General features: G+C 44.8%; 1 protein-coding gene across 1 annotated transcript in view; it reads right to left on the bottom strand.

The window, feature by feature from the left end:
• Positions 1 to 17,466, bottom strand: part of PARVA (parvin alpha) — a 180,010-nt gene that overhangs the window by 66,647 nt on the left and 95,897 nt on the right. The window contains exons 2-4 of the mRNA XM_070383944.1: positions 5,894 to 5,983; positions 5,742 to 5,812; positions 2,734 to 2,836 (exon numbers count right to left, since the gene is read on the bottom strand). Coding sequence (XP_070240045.1) covers positions 2,734 to 2,836; positions 5,742 to 5,812; positions 5,894 to 5,983 — 264 coding nt within the window. The remainder of the gene's footprint in view (positions 1 to 2,733; positions 2,837 to 5,741; positions 5,813 to 5,893; positions 5,984 to 17,466) is intronic.

Below are 17,466 nucleotides of genomic sequence, written 5' to 3'. Positions count from 1 at the left end.
AGCCAGAGGGGACCTCAAGGTCAGAGGGGTCACCCCAAACCCCCATCTCCAGACCGCCTCCTCCCAGGAGCTCCTGATGCATATTTTAAACTGCAAATGAGTTCTCTCCAGTGGGCATGCTGTCTGTGGCTTCTGAAGGTGTATGTCTAGCCTTAGACCCACACTTACGTTAACAAAAGAGGCATCAGCTCTGTTTTTAATCACCTTTTCAACGTGAAGTTTGAGATCTGAGGTGGTCTAACCTGACTGCACTTGATGCCTGACTCGGGGCAGCATGGATGATGCTGGGCTGTTTTGTAACCATTCCCAGAGGGGACACTGCTTCATGACCGTGTTCCATTACCCCACAGCCATGTCCCACCCCTGCTTGTGAAGGCCAGCATAGAACACTTGCAGACAGTGTCACGTCCCAACTAGAAATTTGGTGGTGCAATTAAAAGCTACAAATGCTAGGAGAGGTCATCAGTGAGGCTCAGGGTGCTTCCACATCTGCATGTGCCAAACACGTTCCCCTCTGTGTTCAATTGCATTTACAAGCCTTTAAATATGAATACTCATTAATATTGATGATTGAGTACCAAATGAGCTTAGCCTCCTAGAAATTACTAGATTGTATATTATTCATTCATTTGTTCAGTATACACTGATTAAGTGCTGGGCAATGTGTTATTACTGCAGAAGACCGGAAAAAGGAATATGACATGGCTCCTGCCCTTGAGAAGCCTACATACACTTATACGTGTGTGCTTAGTTGCTCAGTTGGGCCTGACTCTTTATGACCCCATGGACTGTAGCCCACCAGGTTCCTCTGTCCATGGGGATTCTCCAGGCAAGAATACTGGAGTGGGTTGCCATGCCCTCCTCCAGAGGATCCTCCTATTCCAGGGATCAAACTCAGGTCTCCCACATTGCAGGTGGATTCTTTACCATCTAAGCCACCAGGGAAGCTCAAGAATACTGAAGTAGGTATCCTATCCTTTCTCCAGGGGATCTTCCTGACCCAGGAATCAAACCAGGGTCTCCTGCAATGCAGGTAGATTCTTTACCAGCTGAGCTACCAGGGAAGCCCATACATTTACATAAACAGCTACAAACAAAATGGAATGTCTTACAATAATAAAGGCATATATATTATGTATACATGTCTTCTGTATCTATAACATAAAAGCATGTATGTTATATATAGGTGTGTGTACCTATATAACAAAGGCATGCATATTATGTACATGTGTGTCTATCTATATAATAAAAGCATGAATGCTTTATATATGTGTGTGTATCTATATCTGAGAGAACACAGAACACATGACTATTTCTTTCAAATGTGACTATGTGGTGAGGGGAGGCACGTTTGGTTGACTCTACAGATAGGAAGAATGAGCAATGATGGTTTCCCTCAGTGGATAAAGGAGGAAGAAAGGCCCCAGAGGCAGAAGAAAAGAAAAGGCAGAAGAAAAGAGGTGTGAATATGCCCGGTGTATGTCATGATATGGCGTGGTGTTCATAAACTACCGGTGAAATGATAGAAGACACTGACTGACTGGGCACTCACTGTGTGTCAGGTGAGAGTCCAAGCATTTTACGTGGCATGAGCCACGCGTGTGAGTGACTGGAGGTGAGGCTGACAAGACAGATGCAGCGCTCTGAATGCTGTGCTAACAGGTCTGGACTTTGTCCCACAGGTAGGGGAGAGCGAGTACTGACAAAATGAGACTTGCAATTAAAAAAGGTTCCTCCACCAGCAGCGCCATCTGGTCACAAAGCCTCCCTCTGCAAAGGGGAATGGGGTGGAGGAGGTGAGATGGAAGGCAAAGAGGTGAGCTCGGAAATTGTTTCAACAGTTCAGACAAATGAAAATGGCAGGGAGGAGGGGATGCGGGAGAGAATTCCGAGCAAGAAATTGGGCCATGGAGACCCTTGCCCCACAGCCATGGAGGGGCAGGGAAGGGAGGAAGGGGTTCTATTCACTTGGAAGGAAAGAAACATCCTTAGGAAAGAGGATGCGCTCAGTGTGAGGCGCTAGTGGGAAGCTAAGAATGACAGTCTAGAACTTAGGGCAGCGGTTAGGAGGACAGAAAGTGGGGGACAGAGAGGAGGAGTCCAAATCCAGTCACGATGAGTCTGTCCTCTCCCTACTAATGTCACCCAGAAGTCTCCTTTCCCTCCCCAGCAGCCTCACACTTTCAGAGAACAGCTGCGAACTGACGCAGGGATGCGTACGCTGCCAGAGGCGAGACACCTGGAGACACATGGGAGCCAAGTGTCACAGAGGCCCACACACCTGTGTGCTTGCACCAACTGGAAAGAGATACACAGAGGAACACACACACATACATGGCCATAGATTACAGAGGTATGCATACATGCATGCAAACACACACATACGTACAGGTGACAGAGGTACACAAACACACACACGCAGCTCCACGCACATGTAAATACATCTACAGAGGCCACAGGTGCACAATTTTCTGGAGCGGGTGAAGCATGTTTTCAGTGAGCAGTGGAGTCTTGTCATCTGCCCTGCTGGTGATTCTCACCTGCTAGGCGGAGCAACCCTGTCTGGTCACAAAGCCTCCCTTTGCAATGCATTCATGTAAAACATCCTGAGTACATCTCACTGGTCTGCTAGCCCAAGGCACCCATCCCTATTCCATTCGGTGAACTGTGTCTGGAGAACAGCTCTGAACTAGATTTAAAGACACCCACTGCGACATTCAACTCTCCTCTTACCAAAAAGTTTCTGCAGGACTTGGCCATCGTATAAATCTTCAGCCAGGTCTTTCACAATGATTCTTTCTCCAACCAAAACGTCGTTAATCCAGTCAATTAATACCTGCAGAGAGAGAGAGAGAATAAGAGAAGAGTCATAGGGTGTTTCCTTACATACCAGTGTTCTCATCCTGGACAGTGAAAATTTAAATGAACTTCAGATTTTGAAAGGAGCAGAATTATCCACACACCTGAGTATGTGTGCCAGCAGCTGTGAGTGTGAGCCCAACAGTCCTGTTAACCTGCAGGTATAGGCTCTGCTAGTGCTGGTGGCTCCAGTGTCTCTGCTAATACCTCTGGCCCTGCCTTGCCTTCCCCGAATGGCAAGGATCATTCACACAGTGCTCGGCTGTGTGGCTTTGCAGCCAGGAGAGGATGGGCTTTGGAGTCATGCAAACCGGGGTTGAAACCCTCACTTTACCTACTAAAATAATTTGTGCATCTCTGGGATCGATGGACTGGTATGTGTTCGTGTGTGTGTACTTCTGTCATCCATGAACACTGTGTGCATATCTCTATGATTTATGAATCTACGGCAAGCTAGTTATCTGCTCTGAACCTCTGACTCCCCACCTCTATAATGGAAGTTGAAGACACCTCCCACACTCGGTGGTAGAAAAGAATTACAGGGTCTCTCTGGTGGTCCAGTAGTTAGGACTCCACACTTCCGCTGCAGAGGGCATGGGTTGGATCCCTGGTAAGGGAACTAAGATCCTACATGCCATACTGAGTGGCCAAAAGTCAAAACCAATATCAGGGGAAAAAAAGAAAGGAATTACATACACCAAGGGCCAAATGTTCAATAAGGGCAGATTTTATTAATAAATAAAGCACTCTCCCATTATGACATCTGGCCAGGTGGTTACTGTCACCCCTATGTTCAGGAGGTAAAACCAAACACAGAAGTAATCATAGCCCCAGCTCCCAGAGCTAACTGTGGGCAGGGACAGGAATAAGCAGACTCTTGTCCACCTCACTCTACAGCACACGTTCTCCTCCCTGCGCCAGGCCTCCTCTCAGTGGGGCTGCATGGCGTCCTCTGTGGTCCGTGTCTTAGCCTCTGTGCACCAGGCATTCAGCAGAGGCGTTCCAGGTGACCAGTCACTCAGTTAATCCACACGGCATCCCGAGAGGCAGGCAGCATCAGTTTTGTTTTTCAGGTGAGGAAACTGAAGCTTGCACAAGGCCACTGCCTTTTTAATTTCAATGTCTTGCTTTATTTATGAAGGTATTATTCATATACGATAAAATTAACCACTTCTAGGTATACAGTGTGATGACTTTTGGTCACTGTACACGGTTGTATAACCGCACCCACAATCAAGATACAGAACAGTTCCCTCACCCTAAGAAGGTCCCTCTGGTCTCTGTGCTCAGTCACCTCTCCTGATCACAAGCTTCAGGCAAGCACTACAGTTCTGACTTTTTGACCACTTCACCTAAACGGAATATCACCCATTTTTTTGTGGGGGCCCATGCCACGTGGTATGTGGGATCTTAGTTCCCGACCAGGGATTGAACCCACACCCCTTTGCAGTGGAAGCGTGGAGTCTTAACCACTGGACTGCCAGCGAGGTCCCAGAGCATCACCTTTTGACTTCTTTGACTTCGCATAAGCAGATTGTCTTTACAACACAGGCGGGACCTGGGCTAGGTTTCCACCCTTGAATGGAGGCTCGGGCTTTCAAAGCACATTGTTCTACTGGCCTAAGGCAGGAGCTTTCATGCTTCCTCCCTTCCTCCTTCCTCTTCCTTCCCCTTCCCCTTCCCTCCTTCTCTCCTTCATCCATCCAACCATCTACGCATCCAGCATTTATTAATATCTGCTATATATCAGTCTGTGCTGGATCCTGAGGGTACAAAAAGACTGTCCCTGATGAAAAAAAAAGGACAATCTTTAACCCCGAGCAGCTCCCCACTTAGTGAAGGAGACCGAGAAGTATATGAGTCGTTGGAACGCCATGCGATGACAACAGTACAGAAGCAAATTAGTGAACCACAGCGGCACACAGAGGGGCTGAGTGACAGCCCCGGGGTTTAGAGAGGGCTTCCTGAAGGACGTGACCTGGCTTTGAAGGGCAAGTAGAGCGCCTGGGCAGAGGGACTGCATGGCCAAAGCCCTGGCGGTGGGAGTGCAGAGCAGCTGTGTGCAGGTGCGCACCGGGAGCCGCCATGAACAGGTCTGCTGTCCCTGTGGCACCCTTGCCAAGCAGGGATTATTTGAGGTAAAGAGGCAGCTGGAGCATGGAGATGCCAAACACCACCCCCAGGACTGTGGGCTTCAACCTGCAGTTCATAGGAAGCTACAAACAGGTTTTGAACAGGAAAATGAACATTCAGCTTTGCATTTTGAGTGAATCACTCTGCACCCAGTGCCTTTTGGTCCTGTTTTAAGTGCAGCTTGGAGAAGCTGAAGAAGACAGATACAGGACAGGGAATCAGAAGGGGGAGGAAATAGAGATTTTTTGAGGGTGACCATTGGTCAGTCACTGTGCCAAGTACATTATGCACAGTATGTTATTTCATCTTAATCATTTCTGTTTGAATCTCATCTCCTCCACTCATGCCATGACTATAAATGAACAATCACCTGGCTTTTCTGAGACTCAGTTTCCTCATCTGTAAAAGAGATGGAGATGATACTAAATCCAACTTCAGAGGGTACTTTTGAGGGTCCTTGGGAAATGCAGTGAAAGGACTGTGTGAGAAGATCCTGGCAAATGTGAGTTTTTTGCACTAAATTCTCCAGTGCCTATGGTCAATACCATTCCTTGGGCACCTGTTATGTCCCACCTCTGTTAACCTGTAGATGTCCACCTTCTGGACTGCAAGCTGCCTATGGCCAGGGACTGCTGTGGATTTCTGTTCTCTCTGCAATGGCTCGAGTGGTGCCTGCCTACACAGGGTGACTGGTCTAGAGACACCTGTGGAGTTGGAGGCACCTGAACCCCCTTCTAATTTCCTCTTACCTTCATCAGTTCCTGAAGTTTGGGGTCGCTGCGTGAGTTGGGATCCACCATCGTTCGCACTTCATTCTCCTCTTTAAAAAGAAAAGGCAGTCAGCGAGGTGGTGGCTCTGAAGGCATCAGGCTAACCCAGAGAGAACAAGAGACCCCGTTACCCAGCATCGTGTCCTCAGGGTCCAGCTCGAAGGGGATGGGGCTGAGGGGCAGGTTGATGGCGTTCATGCCTTCCTCCTGAAGCTCGGACACTGTAAGAAGGAAGCGCAGCGTTATGCGGCAGCCCATAGCCGTGTTCCACATTGAGGCAGATTGAGAAACGAAAGCACCAAGGTTAGCCTACAGCTGTGACGCAGCCTGCACCCGATTCCTGCCTCTCCTTGCTAAAAGGAGCAGACTGTCCCCTTCATCTCACTCCTTCTGTCACCTCACTTGCTTTCCTAGAAAAATCGGGCATGGACATCTGCCTCCCTTCAGAAATGATCTTGGAATAAATGGAAGCAAAGTGAGCACTGACGTCTTTCTTAAGTCTCTGCCACGCCTCCCTCCTGTCCCTCCTGCCGTCTGGTGCAGAGTGCACGCTTGACAAATCTTTGCTGACTGGATGCATGAAGTCCCCATGCTGAGGCTCCATTTGAGCCACTGGCCTTTTCCACCCTCAGGTCAACCCTCCTCTGACTTCTCTCCTGAATTGGCTCCTGTGTATTTTTTCGGACATTTTTCTCCCTCCCTCCCTCCTTCCCACCCTCCTCCTCCCATCCAGCACTGCTCGAGGATGCCTCATTCTGGCCTCTCCCTGGGCTCTGGATTTATCCCTTCAACCGTAGGGAGTCATGGGCCCTGGGGTCAGGCACCTCACTTCTCCAGGCCTGTTCCCTCAGCTGAACATCAAAAGCTGGACAGGTGACCATCAAGTTCTTTTATACTTTCCCAAATCTTAGAAGTCTACGATTCCACTGTCCTCAAGAAAAATAACAAGAGGCCAGTGACCACTAGATACTTCCAGCCCACCCTCTCCATCCCCTGACCCCCACCCCCACTCATGAAGCCTTAGTAAAAAAAAAAAAAAAAATACAAATTCCTACCACAAAACCAGTTGTGTGATGGCCCTTTGCTGAGCACTGACCTTGGATTACTACCTCTCCTAAAAGCAGTGGCTCAAATCCCTCAGTTCTACTCAATTCCAGTTTGGGCAATTCCTTTGCACCAGTTAAGCACAGAACAACTGTTTTCTCTGAAGGAGCTGGTCACCAAACAGTTCTTAAAGAGGTGATTCGGCAGCTGCAATCAACTTTGGTAAAAGCAATGTCCCATCTTTCCATTTTATTTTTTTGTATTGACTCTGGCCTCACCGATTGCCAGCATACACTTGCAAGTACTCTTAAGCACAGGCAGCTGCTTACAAAGAGTTCTTTCATATTAGCAGACGTCACTGATGGTTGCAGTTGGACAGGGAGCGAGATTGCCTAACAAAGGGAGTGAAACCCACTCTGCCCTAGAGAGACACAACTCGCATTATGAAGCTGGTATTCAGTCCTGTTGCTGTGGGCTCTTGACATTCAGATGGGATATCAGCCAGTCACCATCTTGAATCTCCAAAACCACAGACACCCACCATTCTATATAATTCCCCCCACAAAACATAATTGAAAAATATAAGTGACACTTTCAAGGTTTAAATGATTCTATAAATATGGGCTTGTGTTTGCTTTCCAGCAAAGCACAATTGCTTCTTTAGGGTTTATAATGTCTCCTAGCACTCCTCCTAGGACTAGCCGTTTGCTTTTTTTTCCAGGCTGTTTCTCACAAAGAAGCAAGATTTCTACCACTTAACAAGCATCACTACACAGGCAATGGGAAGTGGAAATAAAGTTACATTTCAGTGTGGGTGTGAGACACGGTTAACTGGACAGTGAAGAGACTAGCTCTTGCCCAGAACCTTCTCCATCTGTATATTCCACCCCACCCCACCCTGCCACCAGGTCTGTGCAGTCCAATACAGTAGCCATTAACCACATGCAGCTATTGAAGTTTAAATGAATTAATAACTCAGTTTCTTAGTTCCACCTGTCACATTTCAAGTGCTCAGTGGCCCCCGTGGGGCAGGCGGCAGCCCATTGGATAGTGCAGATGTAGATTTCCATTATCACAGAAGATTCAGTTGGATGGTGCTATCCTGACTGATGCCATAGGTCCAGATGCTGATGATATCCAAATTTAAATCTCCAGCCTGATGTATGCTGTATTATATATTTTTAAAGTTAATAAGATTGTATTATCTAAAACTGAATTCAAGGCAACAAAATCAGGGATAGGGTAAAAATATCTTCCTAGATATTTTTCATGTACAAAAACAACCAAGCTCTGTCCTAATTTATTCTTTTGAGTGGTTTTATTTACCCAGCATCACTGAGTTGTGAAAACAAGAGTCAACTCATTATTAAAACAAGAACCAGAAACATACAAAAACAAACAAAATCTCTAGCCTCGGCCTGACCCTGAGCTCCAGACTCACTCAATATCTCCTCTTTTGTCTACTAATGGAGATCTCAAATTTATACATCCAAAACAGAACACGTGATCTTCAGTACCCTTACTTCCACCGTAACAACACCACATCAAGACTCGTCCACCTTCCTTCTTCTCCTCCTCAGTAAATGGCACTACCATTTGCATAAGAGTTCAAGCCAAAATCTGAGGAATCACCCTTCCCTTCTTTTCCTTACTGTTTGCAGCCAATACATTGGCAAGTTTTCTGGGTTCCACCTCCAAAACAGGACCCTATTCCAACCACTTCTCACCGGCTCCATCATCACCATTCTGGTTCAGGCCACCGTTATCTTTCACCTAAATAACCAGAACCACCTTCTAACCTGCCCACTGCTTTCTGATGCATTTTCCCCATGCCAGTCTACTTCCTAGAGCACAATCAGAATGATCTGTAAGGATTAAACACAATCATGCGTTCTCCTGCTTTACGCCCTCCTGTGGCTTCCCCTCATGTGCATGCTTGGTAGGTCAGTCATGTCTGACTCTTATGTGACCCTGTGGACTGTAGCCCGCCAAGCTCCTCTGTCCGCGGGATTTCTCAGGCAGGAATACTGGGGTGAGTCGCCATTTCTTTCTCCAGGGGATCTTCCTGACTCAGGGATTGAATCTGCATCTCCTGCACTGCAGGAGGATTCTTTACTACTGCCACCTGGGAATTCCCATTATACTCAGAATAAATACTCCTTCCTAAGACCTACAAGACCCTCTGAATAGTCCCCTGCCTCCCTCTTGTGTTGTATTTTCTCCATAGCACTCGTCACAATCTGAAGTAACTATTATTTCTACATTTATTATCTATCCCCTCCTCAACAGAATGTAAGCTGTGGAAAGACTGGCACTTTTTCTCTTTTGTTCGCGATTAGATCTCTGAAGAGGAGTCAGACTGCCTACATTCAAATCCAGGCTCTACCACTTACTAGTACGTGACTTTGGACAAGTTCATCCATCTTACACCTCAGTTTCCTTATCTGCAAAATGGGGGTAATAATAATATTGCCTACCTCCTAGAGTTGTTGAGAAGACTAAATGAGTTAATACATGTAAAACATTTAGAAGAGTGTCTGGTACCTGGTTAAGAGCTATGTAATTATTTGCAATTATTATTTAAAATGATAAGCACTCAAGGACCATTTGTTGAATAAAATGAATAAACCTGTTAAGACTACCCTTCCACTGCACAGGTTATAAGTTAAAGCACAATTTACCAGAGCAGTGTACAGCATGCAAAGAAGACTTTCAGCCTGTCCTTAGGGGAGAAAACCATACTTTGGCCTGATCCTGTGTGTGCGTGTGTGGGCACATTTCTAGGGCAGAATTTCCAGCTTACTTTTTGTAAAGAGAAAAAAGCTACCTCTGTCCCAAGACTGTTGTCGAGTAAGAGCCAATCTATGAATATAGAGATATTTATAACTCTAACGTGTGACTAGAAACACCATATTTGCAGCCAGGACTCCTAAAGGTGGATCTGAACAGGACCTCTTTTTCTGTGTAGATCATTGTTAGAAATGTTTTTAGATGAAAAATCCCCAGTCAGAAACACTCCCCTCTGCCCTGCCTCTTTAATTCACTCACAGAGACAAAACAAACCCAAGAAGAAAAGCAGAGATATGTTTGCAATTGGAAATGTTTTTTTTTTTTCAGGAAATGATTTGGTACAGGAACATCATTCCCATCCCATTAACTGCTGACTCGGAGCCAACTGTTTGTAAAAGTGAATATGCAAACTGCCCGGCTCAGCCTTGGCCCCCCGCCCCATGGGGCCGCATTAGTGGCCATGTTCCCAAAACAGCCCACGTGCTTTGGAGGTTTCATTTCTATTAAACCAAAGCAGGACCCAGCAGAAGCCCCTCGCCACCCCTGCACTCCGAAAGAGAAAGAGCTGCAATTGAATTTTCTCGGCATAGAATATGAATATGATGTTTTCCCCTGAACCTCTTCTAACCACCTAAAACTAGGTCTGAATGTGCAGCCTTCGGTGTCTCGTGGCGCCATTAGTCATAACTTAATAAACAGATTAAATGCCCAGCTGAAGGTCGGGCTTGGGAGAGCAGGGCGATTGCCTCAACTCCTGAAGCGCTCACTATGAGGGAGGGAGCCTGGCTTTTCTGGGAAACACAGCGTGACTCTGGGTCCAGCTGTGCCGCAGAATAAGGACATGGATGGGCTCTGAAGTCTGAAAGACCTGGATTTGAATCCTACTTCTCCTTTTTATCAGCCATGGGACCTTATGTTGGTGACTTAAACAGTTCAACACGAAATGTGATAGAAAACAATTTTGTTTAAAACAAAGGTGCAGCTGACACTATTAGTTTCTTCCCCAATATTGATTTTATTTTTTCTCTCTCTCTGCTGAAATAATACTCTCTCATTTTGTTCCAGTATACATTGCACAACCCCCTCACCGCCCACCATGCTTCTAGGTGAGATTTCAATTGAGTTAAGCTCATCATGATAATCTCAATTCCTTTAGCGGTGACTGGCTCAAGCACTCTCATGTAACACAATTCTGGTCAAAGAGCTGTAACTGGAAATTTCTAGAACCTTCTAGAAAAGTTGTCCTTCATTTTAAAAAGAGGCTCAAGGAAAGAGAAGGTATCTTTCTCCTTCTAACCATTACTGCATCAGGATGTTATGCCTAGATTTATAGTCATGAAGTTAGGTCTGGCCAAAGAAGCTAATATGTTAAGGTTGGCAGGGAAGAAAGAAAGGAGTTCTTGTTGATACTGCTAAGCCACCATCCCTTGAGCCACCCTAGCTTTTTGTGTCTTGCTATAAGTGATAAAGGAAGTTCCTTTTTTGTTTAAGTCAGCTGAGTTGGTGTCTTCTGGGGCTTGGAGCCTTAACTCCCTAATCGGTGCATGGGACACCAAGATTATAAAGTTGATGGATGAAGACAGTAGGTATACAAAGAACAGTAATTTTCCCTTCCTTTTTTTTTTTTTTTTCCCCATGAGAAACAGAATAGCTGCAGATATCTCTTATACTCCAAAATATATATACAAGGGCCTGAAGAACACCAGATGGAAAACAAGTATGGTGAGAAGAATGGACAGAGGTTTCAAAGAGTACAAAAGTGTCCATTTGTGCAAAGCTAGTAATTTCATTCATGTGACCAGTACACATTACTGGGCACCTCCTTTGAAGCAAACCCTGTGCCAGCACTGGGCATAGGGTTTGGGGATTTGACATGAGTCTGCCTCAATCTGTTCTGGTGGGAGAGGCAGGCATAGAAAAACACAATGGGCAGTATGCTGCACTCAGATGAGATACATGTAACCAGAGGGCTGTGGGAGCTCAGTGGTGGGGGCAACAAGGTTAACTGTAGATGGGGAAGACTGGGAAGGATTCTCAGAAAGGGGGACACGTGAGCCGGACTTTGAAAAACTTACATTTTCATCCAACACAGGTGCCTCACAAAAAGCACGCCTTGTGTATAAACAGCAAAATGTAGACAAACAGGGCAGCTACTGAGACAGCAGTGATTACGCCTGAGCACTGGGAATGTAGGGCTCACACAGGAGAAACAGGGTGGAAGAACAGGGGTGAATAAGCAGGTAGGGTCCAGAGCGTCGAGGGCTGTGAACCCATCTGTTCCCCAGCGTGCGCTGGACCACGCTCCCCAAGTCTGTAGAGGAAAAACCCAAACACCATACTGAGGGAGAGCAAGAGGACATGCAGGTCGTTCTTTCTCCTCCAGTGCAAGCGAACCCCAGTGAGGTACTCAGGCTGCTCGAGCTCGTTCTCGGGACCCCAGTGATTACTTTCTGGCTGTCATGAAAGCTCACTCAAGTTCCTTTAATTTCTAAATGGCTCAATGGTCCCCCAGAAGTTCCTGCAGCTAGAGACATCTACACTGTCTGGTTGGCAAATCCCAACAACTTTTCTCTATGTGGAAAATCAACCTGAAAGAACATCTACCAAAAAACACTTACTGGTGAGAAAATGGATGCTTATGTCCTAAGACTGGAAACAAGACAAAGATATCTCCCCTATTCAAAATCATACTAAAAACTCTAGCTATTACAGTAATGCAGAAAAAGGAAATAAAAGGCACACAAGTTGGAAAGGAAGAAATACAACTTTCCCTTGTGGCTCAGAGGGTAAAGAATCCGCCTGCAATGTGGGAGATCTCGGTTCAATCCCTGGGTTGGGAAGATCCCCTGAAGAAGGGAAACGCTACCCATGCTAGTACTCTGGCCTGGAGAATTCCAAGGACTGTAATAGTCCATGGGGTTGCAAAGAGTCGGATACAACTGAGCGACTTTCACTTCTGTTCGTAGATAATATGATTGATTATGTAGAAACTCCCAAAGAATTGACCAATGATGAAACAAAACAACAACAACAAAAAAACCCATAGTCTTATGTGTTAGTTGCTCAGTCATGTCTGAACTTTTGTGACCCGATGGACTGTTCATAGGAAGCCAGGCTCCCCTGGACACAGAATTCTCCAGGCAAGAATACTGGAGTAGGTAGCCATTGCTTTCTCCAGGGGATCTTCCTAACCCAGGGATCGAACCCTGGTCTAGGAGAAGGCAATGGCACCCTACTCCAGTACTCTTGCCTGGAAGAGTTCAAAAGCATCAATTCTTCGGCGCTCAGCTTTCTTCACAGTCCAAATCTCACATCCATACATGACCATTGGAAAAACCATAGTCTTGACTAGACGGACCTTTGTTGGCAAAGTAATGTCTCTGCTTTTGAATATGCTATCTAGGTTGGTCATAACTTTCCTTCCAAGGAGTAAGTGTCCTTTAATTTCATGGCTGCAATCACCACCTGCAGTGATTTTGGAGTAATAAAATAAAGTCTGACACTCTTTCCACTGTTTCCCCATCTATTTCCCATGAAGTGATGGGACCAGATGCCATGATCTTCATTTTCTGAATGTTGAATTTTAAGCCAACTCTTTCACTCTCCTCTTTCACTTTCATTAAGAAGCTTTTTAGTTCCTCTTCACTTTCTGCCATAAGGGTGGTGTCATCTGCATATCTCAGGTTATTGATATTTCTCCTGGGAATCTTGATTCCAGCTTGTGCTTCTTCCAGCCCAGCGTTTCTCATGATGTACTCTGCATAGAAGTTAAATAAGCAGGGTGACAATATACAGCCTTGACATACTCCTTTTCCTATTTGGAACCAGTCTGTTGTTCCATGTCCAGTTCTAACTGTTGCTTCCTGACCTGCATACAGGTTTCTCAAGAGGCAGGTCAGGTGGTCTGGTATTCCCATCTCTTTCAGAATTTTCCACAGTTTATTGTGATCCACACAGTCAAAGGCTTTGGCATAGTCAATAAAGCAGAAATAGATGTTTTTCTGGAACTCTCTTGCTTTTTCCATAATCCAGCAGATGTTGGCAATTTGATCTCTGGTTCCTCTGCCTTTTCTAAAACAAGCTTGAACATCTGGAAGTTCATGGTTCACGTATTGCTGAAGCCTGGCTTGGAGAATTTTGAGCATTATTTTACTAGCATGTGAGATGAGTGCAATTGTGCAGTAGTTTGAGCATTCTTTGGCATTGCCTTTCTTTGGGATTGGAATGAAAACTGACCTTTTCCAGTGCTGTGGCCACTGCTGAGTTTTCCACATTTGCTGGCATATTGAGTGCAGCACTTTCACAGCATCATCTTCAGGATTTGAAATAGCTCCACTGGAATTCCATCACCTCCACTAGCTTTGTTCGTAGTGATGCTTTCTAAGGCCCACTTGCCTTCACATTCCAGGATGTCTGGCTCTAGGTGAGTGATCATACCATTGTGATTATCTGGGTCATGAACATCTTTTTTGTACACCTATATCTTCAATGTAATCCTAGTCAAGAGTCACAGCAAGCTATTTTGTGTATATTGACAAACCAATCCTAAGGTTCACATAGGAAGACAGACTCAAAGTAGCCAACAAAATATTAAAGAAGGACAAAGCTGGAGGATTGACACTACCAGACGTCAAGGAAAAACGACAGTGGTGCAAAAGAGCAGGCACACAGGTCAATGCAAGAGAACAGAGAACCAGGAGCAAACCCACACAAATATAGCCAGCTGCTCTTTGACAAATGAGGACAGGCAATTCAATGTAGAAAGGATGGTCATACCAACCAATGCTAGAACCATTGGATAGCCAACTGCCAAAATTAATCTAGACACAGACCATATACCCTCCATTTTAATAAGATCTTATGCAGATTTTAACGAAGTCCAAGTTATCAATTTTTCTTTCATGGTTTGTCCTTTTGGTGTTGCATCTAAAAACTCATCGCCAAACTCCTAAATCAAATAGATTTGTTATATTTTCTTCTATAAATTTTATACATTATATTTTATATTTAAGTCTGTGATAATTTTGAGTTTTGTGAGAAGGTCATTAAAAACAAGGAAGGTCTGAGAAAATGTAACAGCCAAGAGAAACCTTAGAAGATGTGACAGCTGATGGTGACACGGTATCCTGCAAGGGAACTTGGGACAGAAGAAGGACATTAGGTAAAAGCTGAAAAAAATCTGAATAACTTAAGTTAATAATATTAATATGGGTTCATGAATTATAACAAATGCAGCATATTAATATAAAATGTTAATAAGAGGGGAAACTGAACATAGGCAGAAACGAACTCTCTGTATTATCTTTTCATTCTCCCTATAAATCTAAAAGTATTATAAAAAGTCTATTAAAAAAATCAACCCATATTTCTGTTCATACACACCAAGGAAACCAGAATTGAAAGAGACACGTGTACCCCAATGTTCATTGCAGTACTGTTTATAATAGCCAGGACATGGAAGCAACCTAGATGTCCATCAGCAGATGAATGGATAAAAAAGCTGTGGTACATATACACAATGGAGTATTACTCAGCGATTAAAAAGAATGCATTTGAGTCAGTTCTAATGAGGTGGATGAAACTGGAGCCTATTATACAGAGTGAAGTAAGCCAGAAAGAAAACACCAATACAGTATACTAATGCATATATATGGAATTTAGAAAGATGGTAACAATAACCCTGTGTACAAGACAGCAAAAGAGACACTGATGTATAGAACAGTCTTTTGGACTCTGTGGGAGAGGGAGAGCGTGGGATGATTTGGGAGAATGGCATTGAAACATGTATAATATCATATATAAAATGAGTCGCCAGGACAGGTTTGATGCACGATACTGGATGCTTGGGGCTGGTGCACTGGGACGACCCAGAGGGATGGTATGGGGAGGGAGGTGCAAGGAGGATTCAGGATGGGAAACACATGTATACCTGTGGTGGATTCATTTTGATATATGGCAAAACCAATACAATATTGTAAAGTTAAAAAATAAAATTAAATTAAATAAAAAAAAATAAAGACATAATTCACATACCAAAAAAAAAAAAAACCCAAATTTGCTATTTTTCCAATGAAATATAGTGCTCACTGGGGGAAAATCCATAATTTTAAGAGACGCATATGTTTCTTTCCATCACCAAGGAGACAGTGGTAATTTATCCAACATTAGCTGACCCCTATAGAAGCATTTGTACAGGAAGCAAAGCACAAAGACCATCTCAAAGTCCTATAGTGCAAGCTGTACTTATTCCCAAGTGAGAACTTGTTTCCACATAGAAACTGCATGGTTTTTAGGTTTGTTTCCAGGGCTGAGATGAGAAGACAGAGCTTCTTCATAACTTAAGGATGCCTGGCAAGGTCATTTCTGCTTTCCCAAGGAGAGATCTGTCCCACTAGTACAACCATCACTGAAGGTGTCTTTATTGCTTTCTCTGGAACTGCTTTGGAAGCTAAATCTATCCATTGTTCCTGACGGGGCTTTTATGACATGGCTGTTATATTAGCTTTCCATTGCTGTAGTAACAATTACCACACACTTGGTGGTTTGAAACAACATTGATTTATTATCCTTATGGTTCTGTAGGTTAGAAGTCCAACATGGGTCTCACTGGGCTAAAATCGAGGTATTGGCAGGGTTTGCTCCTTTCTGGAGGCTCTAGGGGAGGATTCATTTTCCTGCCTTTTCTGGCTTCTGGAGGCCACCTGCATTCCTTGGCTTGTGGTCCCCTTTCTCCATCTTCAAAGTCAGCAGTGGGGGATGGGGGTCAAATCCTTCTCACATTGCAGTACTCTGACCTCTTTTTTTGCCTATCTCTTCTATTTTTAAGTACCCTGTGATTATACTGGGCCACCTGGAAAACCCAGGACAATCTCATTTTAGAGTCAGCTGATGAGCAGCCATAATTGTACCTGCAGCCTTAACTTCCCTTTGCCATGTAAGCTAATATATCCCTAGATTCATTAAAATCCATATCTGGGATATGGATATCTCTGGGGGGCATTACTCTGGCTCCAACATTTTCTTGGGGGACAGGTTCTGTTCTCAATACTCACCCCTGCCTACAACGTGTGGGTTCATTCTTCTTCTACGTGAAATTATCAAAAGGAAATGCAAAATCACCACCCCCTCCATCCTAGCCCTTAAACCAGAGTTTTGTTACTTAAAAACAAACAAACAAACTTATTTCAGCGGCCATAATATAAAGCATCAGGCAAACATGGGAACAGCTCAGAGTGGCCTCAGCAGACTGTCAAGGTCTCCCCACACTCTGCTCTACCTGACACAGCTGTTTAGTTACCAGGGTCTAACATCTGGGCCTTGAAGCACAGCCAAAAAAGGAACTTAGAGGTTGGTATGGTGATGGGAGCCGACAGGGGAATCTATAGTGCCAAGTCTTAAAGTTTCCACCCATGTCTTTGTTTTGGTCAGTTTTATAGTCTCTGCAGAGTTGGAAGGCTGCCAGGCAGATGGCCCCTGGACATTAATTCATTGTTCAGCCAAACACGTGATTCAGCAGCCCTCGAATTGCAAGTACGCTCAGAGGGAGACGGATGCACCATTGACTAGCTTTGGGCTGTCAAAACCCTGTGAACTGAAACACCGGTGAGGTCTCAAGTTAGCCGTGGGAATTTCAAACACTGCTCAGGCACAGAGGGTCTATGATCAAAATCAGACACATCAGCGTTCTTCGTTTTTTGCCACACCATGCCCGCTGTCGCTTTAGATCTAGCACCAGAACGGTTTTCTTGGTTTTAAAGGTCTGTTCCTACTTAAGTACAAAGTGGTGCAGGTGTGTCGCTCTGGGAGTTTATAACGGGTGACACCAGGCTGTGATGCATGCGTGTGCATCTCTGTGCATCCATATACCCTA

This window comes from Bos mutus, chromosome 15, assembly GCF_027580195.1.
Source record: "Bos mutus isolate GX-2022 chromosome 15, NWIPB_WYAK_1.1, whole genome shotgun sequence".
Taxonomy (NCBI): domain Eukaryota; kingdom Metazoa; phylum Chordata; class Mammalia; order Artiodactyla; family Bovidae; genus Bos; species Bos mutus.
The sequence above is the reverse complement of the archived record's forward strand: the minus strand, read 5'-3'. Positions and strand labels throughout refer to the sequence as shown.